Here is a 14,929-nt window from a genome sequence, read left to right as displayed (position 1 = left end):
CACTGTGAGATGGTGATCAGTAAAGTAAGCAGAATGCTTGTTATGTAAGATGTATCTCCAATAACAGGACAAACTACTTGCAGTATATTCACCTTTTAAATCCTTATTTTCATAAATTAAAGAACTGGTTATTTCTTCCACCATAGTGAATAGAGTTCGGACCAAACCTACATCTTTAGATATCGCAGTAATTATGTACACAAGCGGGTCTACAGGTCTGCCAAAGGGAGTGATGATCTCGCACAGCAACCTCATTGCTGGAATAGCAGGGATGTGTTCTAGAGTTCCTGATTTGGGGTATGTATGACTACTGATCCAATAGGGAAGTTTATATTGACCTGCATTGGAAAAGTATTGTGAAATGTATATAAATAACCATCATGCATTTTTAACTTTTTATTAGGGTACAACTTGTACAGTGGTGTGACCTAGGCTTTTAATTGACTTTAGTAGTGTAATAGGAGACAGATTTACACAGGTGAAACTTGGGCACTAGAAAGGAAAGAAAAGCCTAGAAAGTACTGTCGATATAAAATAACCCCACCACATCTTTATCTCGTTGGGATCCTATGTGCTCTAGTACTTCCACATTTGGTTAACCAAGAAAGGTTTCTTATAGCTCCAATCTAAATGCTTTTGACTGAAGAGTAGATCAGATTAACTGCAAATTCTTGATTTGAGTAGTACTCCATGCGGTGTCAAATTCAAGTGGTGTAAATCTAAATCCTCCCGGGGGATCTCGCATCTCTTCCCTCCAGAGTCAGGCCAGATCCTCACTCTCGAGTTGCATTGCTTCAACCACAATCAAATACTGAGGGTAGAAGCCTAATCTTCATGGATGAGCTAAAAGAAGTAGTCTTTATTATTGAAATATAATGCTATTAAAAAGAAAACAGGATTGTTTATTGCAAGGAATTATTCTTTTTAGAAAGAAAGAAAAATAACTTGCATTTACATAGCTCCTTTCACAACTTCAGGATATCTCAAAGCACTTTACAGGCAATTAAGTACTTTTGAAGTGTAGTCACAGTTGTAATGTAGGTAAATGTGGCAGCCAAATTGTACACCACAAGGTCCCACAAACTGCGATGAGACAAATGTGCAGATAATCTGTTTTAGTGATGGTGGTTGAGGGATAAATATTGGCCAGGACATCGGGAAAACTCCCCCGCTCCTCTTGGAATAGTGCCATGGGATTTGTTCTGTCCACCGGAGAGGTCGGACGGGGTCTCAGTTTAACATCTCGCCTGAAAATCAGCACCTCTGACCATGCAACATTCCCTCCGCACTGCACTGAAGTGTTGGCCTAGATTATGTGCTCTAGTCTCTACAGTGGGGCTTGAACTCGCAACCTTCTGACTGAGAGGCAAGTGTGTTACCACTGAGCCAAGATATTAAGTGTCAAATTCTGTTAAATGTAACTGTTTTTCTAAGATCCATTCTTGGTGTAGTTGTTGAAAATATACATATCTGGATTTTATATTTATTTTAAAGACCAAAGGACACCTACATTGGTTACCTACCCCTAGCACATGTCCTGGAGCTGAGTGCGGAAACGCTTTGTATGGCTTGCGGCTGTTGTATTGGCTACTCCTCCCCTCAGACTTTAGCAGACCAGGTACAGGTTAATCAAATAGATTCATTTTTAAAATCACATTTAGAATGGTCATGGTGGTAAAATATTTAACAGACCTATCTGCATTTTAAACAATGTGTTTTCTCTGTCTGTTTGTTTTCCTTTTCATAAACAGCCTACCAATTAGTTTACGTACAATAATATAGATTTGCAGCCCTTTTTTTGCCTCTTGACATTTCTGCTTCCATAAACATAGCTGAATTTTCACTTATACTTTGAGAAATAGCATTGTGTGTTCAATTTGAGGGGTGCTTTAATATTTTAACTCTGTAAAATGTGTATTACTGAAGACTAAACACTTATTCTTAAACATGCATTTTTAAATGTGAAAATATACTCCTCTGAATCAAGTGGTAAAAAGCACATTTGAATTGTATTCTTGAAGGAGGAGACTTGCATTTGGTTTATTTTATTATATAAAGTAACAGTTCTTTGTTGTTTTGTAGTCTGCCAAAATCAAGAAAGGAAGCAAAGGTGATACAACCGTACTTAAACCAACACTATTGGCAGCTGTACCGGTAAGTTTTTGTTAACATTTGGACATGTTGGGTTAAGTACTAGAGCCAATCATTGCAAGAAATATTTATAATATTTGTTGAGTTTTCATTATAAGCACTGCCCGAGTGCACAATGCTTAATTCTATGCTTAATTCTAAAAGTGCATTAATACTGCGCTATCAGTTCTAGTCGGGAAGTATATTGTTTATACTGCCTGGGTAGAACTGCAGTTCTCTTCAGGACAGAGCTCTGCACAGTATCCACACTTTAATGTTTAAGAGTGCCCGTGGGTACAAGGATAACCCCATGCATTTTTGGAACAAATTTGACACTGCACTGGAATGTGGTGTTAAACCCAAGCAGTGCGAGACTGCATCTTCCAGGGAGTGTCTCCACTTTATTCATGTGTCCGGTCAGGCCCATACTCGAGTTACAGTGCAATGTTGGTGTGTTTCACAGAGTGGCTAATTAGACATGAGAAATTGGGAGAAGAGTTAATGAAGGTGGTCAGAGATTCGTTTTGAGCAAGCTTTTGAAGGTGCGGAGAGAGCTGGCAAGGCAGAGAATTTTAGGCAGAGAATAGCAGTGTGGGGGCCCTGCCAGCTGAACATGTTATTGCCAGGCGCGGGAACAAAGTAAGCCAAACTCAGGAAAGCAGGTGCTGGGAGATAGTGCTGGAGCAACAATGGCTACTGGATACCTCCACAAGAACTTTCTTCTTGAAAAAGCAATAAAACATCACAATATCAGACCTTGTTTTTAATTTTATTGAACAAAAGATGTGCGAGTGAATATATAACAGCAATTGTTTTTAATTTAGCTTCGGTATTACATAATCACTTCCTTGAACAAAAAATAATAAAAGGTTGCAATTTATGTTAAGCTATTCATTTGTAGTTAACTTTAATATGGATTTTTCTCTTCCAGTTCCTAATTGTGGGAGCTAACTAGGCTAACCTATCTTCTCAGAAGGTTCTAACCTACTCGACTCAGCTCAGTTTGTTGAACAGCTTCAGCTTATTAAATACCCCCGAGAACAGTTCTTGGGGTGATTAGTTGGTTTGCTGTCAACCAGATTCAAAATGCATGAGCAGCCATACCCTTAATTGAGTAAATTATACAGTATGTGCTTGGTTGAATGTGATTTGTTCCAGGCTTTCATTTAGAAAACCAGACTGCATTGTATTTGCAACATTTCTATCAAATTAGGCTCAAAGATAGATTTTGACAGTAGCTGGGTTTTTAAAAACTCCATGGCCTAGCCTTTCCAATTGGAGCTCATCTCCAAAAGGGCTGGAATTCCATCTACCATAAAAAGCCAGTCTGCATCAGGGGTATTTCTAGCCGTTGGGTCATTAGCATGCTGGAGGTTGGCTATCCCATCTGTGCTGGACAGTCGCAGCAGATTGGAGCGTGAACCTTGTTGTAACAGGCTATTTAATTAAGAGGAAGAGGCAGCTTCTGAGTTGCTTGAAAAATTCCTCTTAAGAAATTTTTCTTGCTGTTCTGGTGCCTGTGCACCACCACACTCAGAGTGATTGCACAGGTTCCTTTGCAAAGAAACCTCTGAGGCCCCTGCCAACTGTTGAATCCGATGCCAGGGTCAGACAGGCAGTCTGGTGTCCCGCGTTCTAACAGGGCGTATAGCATGGCTGATTTGCAGCTGTGCGAAGTCTACCCTCTTGGAAAAAGGGCAAAAGAAGCTGGGGATGTGGGAGAGCGGTAGATTCAGAACTACCTGGAACATCCTTGTTGGGCTGAGTAAGCAGCAGTTGCTATGGAAGTGTTTTATTTTTACTACCGGATTGGGCAGCTCTAAATCAAGATCCTGTCCACCCAGATCTGCTGAAAAGCAGATGGAAGGGGACTGGGAAAGCCTTGGCCCTTATGTCTTCTGGCTGAATTAAAGAATTCTGAACCAATCTCTACCAAAAAAAATCAGTTTTGTCAAATACTAAAGATCAAAATATATAATGAACAACTTACAAAAAAGATAAAAAGGTATAAAGTCACTGTTTTTCATTGTATGTGCCAACAGGAAATTATGGATCGAATTTATAAGAATATCGTAACCAAAATAGAAGACATGAGTAGTATACAGCGGACTCTCTTTGTTGTTGCCTACAACTACAAAATGGAACAGATGTCGATAGGTTACAGCACACCTATCTGTGATTGGTAGGATATAGATAATCAAGTCTGCTAAATTACATTATAGTAACAAGTGTATGAAGGTATACAATTAATGTGTAAAAATGATTATGTCTCATTGACATTATATTTGGGGGGGAAATGGTTTTTTTAAAAATCCAAGTCTCAAAACTTTAAAAAATTGCTTACTGTCAAAGTAACAGTAGTTATTAGTTTTATAAATTTCCTTCAAAATGATTTTTTTACTCTTTAAAATACAAAGCAGTCTTAAGTGTGCGATTGGTTTTCCACTATTGATTCACGCACTTAAATGAGAAATAAAGACTGGTGAAAATACATTTTCATAGTCATTCCTTCCCGCCCATCTATATTCCTTAAAGTCTGAAGATATATAATAACACACAATTTCCTTGACTTGCCAAGATGTTTTCTGCCTCAGTGGAGACTGACATTTGATGATTCTGTTTCCCTCCTGAGTTACTCAAATGATATGGGTTTACCTCTGTTAACTTTAAGAGCCCGCACTTCAGATCCTCCTGGTGGTGGATTCAGAACTACCTGGAACATCCTTAGGCTGAGTAAGCAGCAGTTGCTATGTGGAAGTGTTTTTTTTTACTACCGGATTGGGCAGCTCTAAATCAAGCTAGATATAGATTAGCAGCCAGCCCATTCTGAAGTTTATATTCCATTAAAATCAGTGAAGCCACTGTAAATATAACCTACATTACCAGAGCAGCTTTGGAGTGAAGCAGAGGTATAAAATGCCAATCTCCATGAGGCCTTAAACAACATTGAAAAATATTTAGTACCAAGTATTACTGTATATACCTTTATGCCTACTTTATATAAAAGCACACTTGGAACAGAAAGAATTTCCTTCTACTTTAACAAAAGTCTACAAAGTATGTTATGTACTTTATTTAGCAAAAATATTGTTTGTATTTACAATAATAAAACACTGGAAATGTTAGACTGTTAATACAGCATATACAATTACCATGTTGCAATAGTGATCAAGATGTTGCATTGACTTCTTACAAAGGTGAGAAAGGGGTTCATTTCTTTAAAAATACATGAATAACATGGACTTCAAATAAAATAGTGTTAGGAATTCAGGTATGCTGCAGATATCTACTCCGATTCAGTGCTGTCAGCTGCTCCCTTAAGCAGTCTGGTTGTCTCTGTTTCATACAGGAGATGACTGGCGCTGCCTTGTATCTGCTAGTGCACAGCAGGGCCCTGGAAATTGACAAGGACTTGATCTTCATGTCTTACGCACACATCCTCCTTCAGGTTCTCCATAGGTGGACTGGGCTAACAGTTAACTAAGTGAGAGAATGTTCAGTCCAATTCAGAAGCTGCCTTATTGCACAGTAAGCAAAACATACAGAACACGGAGTATGAGACACCTGGTACAATCTATTCACTTAGTATTTCAAAAATAAAGAACAAGCATATGCTAGGCCATTTGAGTGGGCCCTTTACTTAAAAACACACACTCTCCCTGACCAAGGCAGAGTACATTTCTTGAGGCTGCTGCTGCCTGGCTGATTTTCTGGTGTCTGTCTTGATTCTGAGATCAAAACTATTTGTCAACATCAAAGTGCTGGCTGTCTTTTTGAATGTTCAGACATTGCTAATAAATTGGCCATTGTTTGTGATCTGTGCAAAATAACTGCCCAACCTACATTTAAATCACTTTTCATCTGCATATGGATGGCTATTCCTGAATGGGGCTATCTGGGGGAGCTACTCCATTTCTGGCGAGCTTCTGCCCAAAACGCACATTAAAATTGCTTATGTCCAAGTCTTTTCATGAGAATGGCCAAAGAAGTCTGAACTGTGACAATACCCTTGTTGCTATACACTTAAAATAGATTTTCATATAAATGAGTGCAGTCATTTGATTTACAGTTTCACTTCAATGGTAACTTAGAACACAATGCTTTGCTTTGAAATCTTCAATAAAATTATGTTACGAATGAGCCAGAATTCTTTTGCAGTTCAACATTGACAAGACCAAAGCCATCCTGTTTGCCTCCCCCCCCCCCCCCAGGACAAATTCAGTCCCCTAGCCCCAGTACCATCTTTCTACTCTCTGCTGTTCTGTCAAATGTAACCCAATGGTGCACAAGCTTAGGGCTGGATTTTCATTCAGAAGTCGGGAAGGAGGCGGGACTACAACTTTCAGGTTGTAGTCCCGCCTCCATCGAGATGCGGCCAATCCACGCGATTTTAACTTGACTGACCTTGTTGAGCCCGCCCAGTGGGTTCAGCAGGCCAATTAAGGGCCCCCTGGCAACAGGTGACGTCACAAACTGAAATTTCATCTGTCAAGACGTGCTGACAGATGAAATATCAGTGTTTCACAGCTGTTTGAAGCTGTCAAACACTGACAGTCTTACTTCTAACTGAGTCCTTCTATACAGACTCAGTTGGAAATCTCACCGGCACTGAAAGTTGCAGGCTGTCACTTTTGACAGATCGCAGCCATTCTGCTTTCTGTGTCGGCTGAATGATGGACTCCCGAAACCTAGAGGAAGGAAGGCTGTAAATAAGTACAGGTAATTTAAACATCTTTACACACTTTAGACACACCAAACACACTTACCTTTGCACTCATGCACCCATCACTCACCTGAACACTGACATCTCGACCCCTCCATGTCCTTCAACCCGACGGCCCGACGACTCTAACTAACTTGGCGTGGTTTGGAGCCGTCAGGAATCCCACATGACAACCTTCAAAATAGGGATTAGGCTAAAAACTACCTGTTAACAGGCAGTTAATTGGCACTAATCCCTTCCCGCCTCGGGTCGGCGGGTCCCAGTGCGGGGCGGGTACCCGCCTCCTTTGAAACTTACATGGAGGCGGGATGGTGTCGGGACCCCTGAATTCGGGAATTTAACCCCCCACATGCCTCCAATCCCGACTCCACGGCACACTGAAAATCGACCCCTTAGTGTTCTGCTCAACTCTGAACTGAGCTTCAAAGCTTGCATTTAGTCTAAGACTACCTACTTCCACCTTCAAAACATCTCAACTCTGCCCCTACGTCACCCCAATGCCACTGAAATACTGATCCGTGTCTATCACCTCCAGACTTGACACTTCCAATTCCTTTCTCAGTTGCTTCCTGAGCTCCACCCTACATAAATTCCCAACTCATTACAGATTCTCTCTCATTCACTGGTCCTTGCTGACTACCTTTGTCCATCCATCTCCCAGTGCATCAACTCCAATATCCTTATCTTCATCTTTGCTCATCCCTATCTTTGTAGCTTCTTCCTGCCCTACATTACTGCCCATTTCCTCTGAGTTTTCCCCATCCTCTGCTTTACCATTGGTAGTAGAGTCTCTAGTAAAATGCCTTCCCTAAGCCCCTATATTTTGCTATATCTGTCCCCCACTTTCAAAATCATCCTTAAAGCCTACTCACCAACAACACCTTCTGCTCCCCCCCCCCCCCCGTTCCCACACTCTTGAATCTGTTCCCCATCTGGGATGCTTCACCACAATAAAGGTGCTATATCAGTACAAGTTGCTATTGTTGTAGTTTCCCTATTATTGCTAGTAAAGTTGTTTCATCCAGTCCATTCCATTTTATTATTGCTTCTAAATCATTTGAATTGTATAGGGATTGGCTGTTGGTTGGTTGACAATTTTGAACCTGAAATTGACGAGCAGATATTGAAAAAATAAATTCTTGCATTTTTATTTTCTTCTTACGTAGGTTGATCTTCCGGAAAATACGTTTATTACTAGGAGGAAACACTCGGCTCATTCTGTGTGGGGGTGCTCCGTTGTCACCATCCACACAAACTTTCATGAACATCTGCTTCTGCTGCCCTGTTGGACAAGGATATGGATTAACGGAGACTTGTGGAGCAGGGACTATTAGTGATGGTTAGTCATTTTCTGGGAATTTTTTTTTTTTTGCTTTCAGCTGTCTGTTTTGTGTTTAGCATATCTAGGATGTGTGTTTTCAAACCTTAAAAACAAAGCTCAATTGGAAAAAGGTAGCTAGAGAAGCATCTTCTGTTGAAAGAAAACAAAAGCCTTTTGCTTTGTTAAATCTTTCTCTGTATTCAAAGACAAATATATTTGGTGCATGTCAATTTATGGCATTAATGGTTGATTCACATTTGTCTCTAAGCAGTGATAAGCTAGTAAAAACTATAAACAATCCATCGGTAGCTAATATGTTTGGTGTAGTATGATACTTTGCCACGCTACATAAAGTAAAACATTACTGAAGGCGATAAGTATGAAATCATCTTGACATTGTTTTTGCACACTCAGTATATTTGCATATCTGAGTGACAAAAATGCATATTTAATCTGTTGACATTCTTTTTTGGAATTGGTATGCAGACATTTTGCTTAAGGTCGGCTCTTTTGTAAATTCAAATTAATTTATTCCAGATTAATTATGGCAATTAATTCTTGGAAAATCTAATTTTATGCATGCAGATTGCTAATAATCTAGTTGGATTTCCACTAATAACAGCAGAGAAAAAGAAATGGCGTGTAAAATATTATTGACTTTGCAGCTCACGTGACTTTATATGTTTCTTAGCGATTTCACAAAATGATTATCCCGGTGGATAATGGGAATTAGTAGATATCAAGAGACACTTACTCACCAATAACTTGCTCACTGATGTCCAGTTTGGGTTCTGCCAAGACCACTCTGCTCCTGACCTCACCACAGCCTTGGTCCAAACATGGACAAAGGAGCTGAATTCCGGAGGTGAGGTGAGAGTGACTGCCCTTAACATCAACATAGAAACATAGAAGATAGGAGCAGGAGTAGGCCATTTGGCCCCTCGAGCCTGCTCTGCCATTCAATGAGATCATGGCTGATCATCCAAATTCAGTACCCTGTCCCTGCCTTCTCCCCATATCCCTTGATCCCTTTAGCCTTAAGAAATATATCCAACTCTTTCTTGAATATACTTAATGAACTGGCCTCCACCGCCCTCTGTGGCAGAGAATTCTACAGGTTCACCACTCTCTGGGTGAAGAAATTCCTCCTCATTTCAGTCCTAAATGGCTTGCCCCTTATCCTTAGACTATGACCCCTGGTTCTGGACTCCCCGGCCATCAGAAACATCCTTCCTGCATCTAGTCTGTCCAGGCCTGACAGAATTTTATAGGTTTCGATGAGATCCACTCTCAATCTTCTAAACTCCAGTGAGTATAAGCCCAAGACCGAGTGTGGCATCAAGGAGCCCTAGTAAAACTGAAGTCAATGGGAATCAGGGGGGAAACTCTCCGCTGGCTGGAGTCATACCTGGCACAAAGGAAGATGGTTGTGGTGGTTGAAGGTCAATCATCACAGCCCCAGGACATTGTTGCAGGAGTTCCTCAAGGCAGTGTCCTTGGCCCAACCATCTTCAGCTGCTTCATCAATGACCTTCCCTCCAACATAAGGTCAGAAATGGGGATGTTTGCTGATGACTGCACAGTGATTCAGTGCCATTCACAACTCCTCAGATAATGAAGCAGTCTATGCACACATGCAACAAGACCTGGACGACGTTCAAGCTTGGGCTGATAAGTGGCAGGTAACATTCACGCCACAGAAGTGTCAGGCAATGACTATCTCCAACAAGCGGGAGTCTAACCACCACTCCTTGACATTCAACGGCATTACCATCATCGTATCCCCTACCATCAACATCCTGGGGGTCACCATTGACCAGAAACTTAGCTGGACCAGCCACATAAATACTGTGGCAACAAGAGCAGGTCAGAGGCTAGATATTCTGCGGCGAGTGTCTCTCCTCCTGACTCCCCAAAGCCTTTCCATCATCTACAAGGCACAAGTCAGGAGTGTGATGGAATACTCTCCACTTGCCTGGATGAGTGCAGCTCCAACAACGCTCAAGAAGCTCGATACCATCCAGGACAAAGCAGCCCGCTTGATTGGCATCCCATCCACCACCTTAAACATTCACTCCCTCCACCACCGGCGTGCCGTGGCTGCACTGTGTACCATCTACAAGATGCACTGCAGCAACTCGCCAAGGCTTCTTCGGCAGCACCTCGCAAACCCGCGACCTCTTCCACCTAGAAGGACAAGGGCAGCAGGCGCATGGGAACACCACCACCTCCAAGTTCCCCTCCAAGTCACACACCATCCTGACTTAGAAGTATATCGCCGATCCTTCATCGTAGCTGGGTCAAAATCCTGGAACTCCCTACCTAACAGCACTGTGGGAGTACCTTCACCACATGGATTGCAGCGGTTCAAGAAGGCGGCTCATCACCACCTTCTCGAGGGCAACTAGGGATGGGCAATAAATGCTGGTCTTGCCAGCGACGCCCACATCCCATAAACGATTAAAAAATAAAAGATTTCACTGGAACGAGGAGCACATTGATCAGCTGTCTGGAGGAGCCGCTTGTATAGGGATCTTCTTTTCAAGCCTTCTGTTAGCTATCTTGAGAGTCATATAGAAGAATCGTCTTTATTCCTCTGAACAGTTGATCAGTGTACTTCTGTCACTAATCCTGGTATTCTTGTTATTTTCTTCCAGTAATCTCTTAAGTGCCGCTACTGCCTTCCGATTCCTTTTTTACACAAAATTCTCCTTACATTCTCTCTCCAAATTTTTCATCAGCTCAAGAATATAATTCAGTAAAATATTTTAAAAGAAACTATATATAAAGAGAACTGTATATAAAGGGTTTTTCCACTCCCCTGAACAGCTGATCAGTGTGCTGCTCTCTCTCATGCTCCCTACAATACAGTCTGATGGTCTGTCAATTCCCACAAAGATTCTCATGACTACAAAAGTAGAAACCTGTTAATGAGAGCATTTAAAGAAAAACCTTTATTCGAGCAAGAATTTAGTCTATTCACGCTGATGACATTTGCATAATTAGGAACATCTGGATAAACAATATATTTTGTTCACTAAAGGGGTGTTTCCATTAAAACATTCGTTCAGTATTTTTCATTGCAGTTCTGTGGTATTTTAAAGTATTCCTTTTTATTTTGGCAAAACATTTAATGCCAAGAGCAATAGTGTCACAGTTTTTGAGATGTAAGTGGAACTGTATTACTGTGGGAACCAAACAATCTCAATTCTGTTTTCATTCTTGTTGTTAATGGTAATGAAATATCAGTAATTATGCAAGGCTGCATGCTGTATCCAAAAGTTGAACAAATGTGTTTTCTGTTATAGCTTTGTAGGAACACACTTCAGAAAAGTAGAACGCAACATGAAGATTAAATATTCCAAAAAGGAATGAAGTTTTGTCATTTATTCTTTGACTCAGAATTTGTATAATTTACATTTAATCACTATACTGTGAACTATCCTCGCAAATTCTTCATGTAAGCAACAAATTGGACATTGTTAAAAATGTTTGCTTCCATCAGGAACCTGGCAGTAATTTGTTCACATTTTGTATAAATATCACATCAGCTAGGTGAAAGTTTTAAACCCAAGCACGAAACATTCAACAAGCAGCTTTTCATCTAAAAAAAATTTAACCATAGAAGCTGGTAGTTCATTTACCTTTGAAATAATTCATTCCAATGTCATAACCATTTACATCAAAACTATCTGCAATGTGAATCTAGACGTGCAAAAAATTATTAATGTACTTGGATAGGTTTTAAGCAAAAAATTAGGTTGTAAAACCTTGAAGATTGTACAGCATATATTGATGAAGACATTATAGTCACCTTGTAGTTTTTTTTTACCTTGGCTGACCCTTGCATCAACAGTTTAGAATATTGGGGAGGAAGATTGGGAGGACATACAGACTGAGCCACATTAATATGTTAGAGGTTCCTCATAGATATTTGGTTACCATGCCAAACGTGTCTATATTTAATTGTCTTAAAGCTGTATTGTAATATCTAGTCTTTTCAATTTTTAAAAGAAGATTTCACTCGAGTAACTTTTGTTGATTTTAGTGTTTGACTACACCACTGGCCGCGTGGGAGCTCCACTGCCCTGCTGTGAGATTACTCTAAAAAACTGGGAAGAAGGTGAGCAAAGCTACTTGTTTCAAATGAAGGGATACAGCTGATACAGTCCAGTAAGAAATAAAATCTAATTTTGGTTTGTTACATTTGTTAAGTTGATCTTGGGTCTAATTATGGCACAATCTTCCATGAAAGAATCGTAATATTTACAGCTCTACTAATTTATAGTTGCTTCCAGCTATGCATTATAATGTTTTACTACACAACAATAACAAGAATGTGCATTTATGTAGCACCTTTTAATGTAGTAAAACATCCCAAAGCACTTCACAAGAGCGATTTATCAAACAAAATTTGCCAATGAATGACATCAGGAGCTATTAGGACAGGTGACCAAAAGCTTAGTCAAAGAGGTACGTTTAAGGAACGACTTAAATGAGGTAGAGAGGTTTAGGGAGGGAATTCCAGAGCTTGGGGCCAAGGCGGCCGAAGGCACGTTCCCCCAATGGTGGAGTGAAGAAAATCAGAGATAGGCAAGAGACCAGAATTGGAGGAGCGCATAGATCTCGGAGGGTTGTAAGGCTGGAGGAGGTTACAGAGAGTGGATGGGGCGATGCTATGGAGGGAGTTGAAAACAATGATGATTTTAAAATCAAGGCGTTGCCAGACTCGGAGCCAGTGTAGGTCAGCGAGCGCAGGGGTGCTGTGTGACCAGGACTTGGTGCAAGTTAGGATATGGGCAGCAGAGTTTTTGATGAGGTCAAGTTTACAGAAAGTGCAAGGTGGGAGGCTGGCCAGGAAAGCATTGAATTGTCGAGTCTAGAGGTAACAAAAGCATAGGAGCAGGTGAGCTGAGGCAGGGCGGAGACAGGCGATGTTACAGTGATGGAAGTAGGTGGTCTTGATGATGGAGGGGATATCGGGTCAGAAGCGGAATTCAGGGTCAAATAGGATGCCAAGGTTACAAACAATCTGGTTCAGCCTCAGACAGTGGCCAGGGAGTGGAATGGAGCCAGTGGCTAGGGAACAGTGTTTGTGGTGGGGACCGAAGATAGTGGCTTCGGTCTTCTCAATACTTAATTTATGAAAATTTCTGTTCATCCAATACTGGATGTCTGGCAAGCAGAGTGACAAATCAGAGCCAGCAGCGGGGTTGAGAGAGGTGGTGAGGTAGAGCTGGATGTCATCAACGTACATGTGGAACCTGACATTGTGTTTTCTGATGATTGTTGCTGAGGGGCAGTGTGAAGTAGAAAAATAGGAGGCGGCCACGGATCTCTTCTTCTTAGGCAGTCCCTCGGAACCGAGGATGGCTTGCTTCCACATTAAAAATGAGTTCTCAGGTGACTGAGTCCAATGCGGGACCTGCAGTCTCTGTCACAGGTGGGGCAGACAGTTGTTGAAGGGGCGGGTGGGTGGGGTGCTTGGGTTGACGTGCGCTGCTTGCACTTGGCTTCCGCTTGCTTCCGGCGAAGAGACTCGAGGTATGTGGCGCCTTCCCGGATGCTTCTCCTCCACTTGGTGCAGTCTTGGGCCAGGGATTCCCAGGTGTCGGTGGGGATGTTGCACTTTTTCAAGGAGGCTTTGAGGGTGTCCTTGAAGCGTTTCCTCTGCCCACCTGGGGCTCTCTTGTCGTGTCGGAGCTCCGAGTAGAGCGCTTGTTTTGGGAGTCTCATATCGGGCATGCGGACGATGTGACCCGTCCATCGGAGCTGATCGAACGTTTTCAAAGCTTCGATGCTGGGGATGTTGGCCTGAGCAAGAACACTGATGTTGGTGCGCCTATCCTGCCAATGGATTTGCAGGATCTTGCGGAGGCAGCGTTGGTGGTACCTCTCCAGTGCTTTGAGGTGCCTGCTGTACATGGTCCATGTCTCTGAGGCATACAGGAGAGCGGGTATCACTACTGCTCTGTAGACCATGAGCTTGGTGCTGGGTTTGAGGTCCTGGTCTTCAAACACACTCTCTCTCAGGCGACCGAAGGCTGCACTGGCACACTGAAGGTGGTGTTGGACTTTGTCATCGACGTCTGCCCTTGTTGACAGTAGGCTCCCGATATATGGAAAGTGGTTCACGTTGTCCAAGGCCTCGTCATGGATTTTGATAATCGGGGGCCAGTACTGTGTGGTGGGGGCAGGTTGGTAGAGGACCTTTGATATAGACCCATGGGGACTATAGAGGTAATCGCGCAGGAGCAGGAAGAGAAGCCATTGTAGGTGATTCGCTAACTACAACTAGATAGATAGGAATGGAAGCAAGTGAGGGCAGTCCCACCCAGCTCGACAACAGAGGGAGAGGCGTTGGAGGAGGATGGTGTGATCAACCGTATTAAAGCAGACAGGTTGAGAAGGATGTTGAGCGATAGTTTACCATGATCACAGTCACAGGATGCCATTTGATGAGGGCCATTTTAGTGCTGCAGCGGGGTGGAAACCTGATTGGAGGTGTTCAAACATGGAATTATGGGGAAAATAGGCACGGATTTGGGAGGTGACAACACATTCAAGGACTTTGGAGAAGAAAGAGAGGTTGGAGATGGGGCAGTAGTTTTCTAGGACAGAGGGGTCAAGGGTGGATTTTTTGAGGAGGGGAGTGGTGACGGCAGATTTGAAGCGGAGGGGAACAGTACCTGAAGGGAGGGAACTTTTAATGATATCAGTTAACATGGGTGCCAAGAAGGGAAGTTGGGGAAGGA

The 14,929-nt window shown here is 42.1% G+C and overlaps 1 protein-coding gene across 5 annotated transcripts in view; it reads left to right on the top strand.

Moving 5' to 3' along the window:
• acsl3a (acyl-CoA synthetase long chain family member 3a) overlaps window positions 1–14,929 on the top strand; it is a 145,646-nt gene that overhangs the window by 109,195 nt on the left and 21,522 nt on the right. For all 5 annotated transcript variants that reach the window (XM_085990481.1, XM_085990479.1, XM_085990480.1 and 2 more), the window contains 6 exons: window positions 147–297; window positions 1,495–1,618; window positions 2,083–2,154; window positions 4,173–4,312; window positions 8,020–8,192; window positions 12,223–12,297. In XM_085990481.1, coding sequence (XP_085846607.1) covers window positions 147–297; window positions 1,495–1,618; window positions 2,083–2,154; window positions 4,173–4,312; window positions 8,020–8,192; window positions 12,223–12,297 — 735 coding nt within the window. The remainder of the gene's footprint in view (window positions 1–146; window positions 298–1,494; window positions 1,619–2,082; window positions 2,155–4,172; window positions 4,313–8,019; window positions 8,193–12,222; window positions 12,298–14,929) is intronic.

Source organism: Somniosus microcephalus, chromosome 6 (genome assembly GCF_052327205.1).
Source record: "Somniosus microcephalus isolate GS21.2 chromosome 6, FLI_Smic_1.0, whole genome shotgun sequence".
NCBI classification, from domain to species: Eukaryota; Metazoa; Chordata; class Chondrichthyes; order Squaliformes; family Somniosidae; genus Somniosus; species Somniosus microcephalus.
This window is presented reverse-complemented; position numbering and strand designations above follow the sequence as displayed.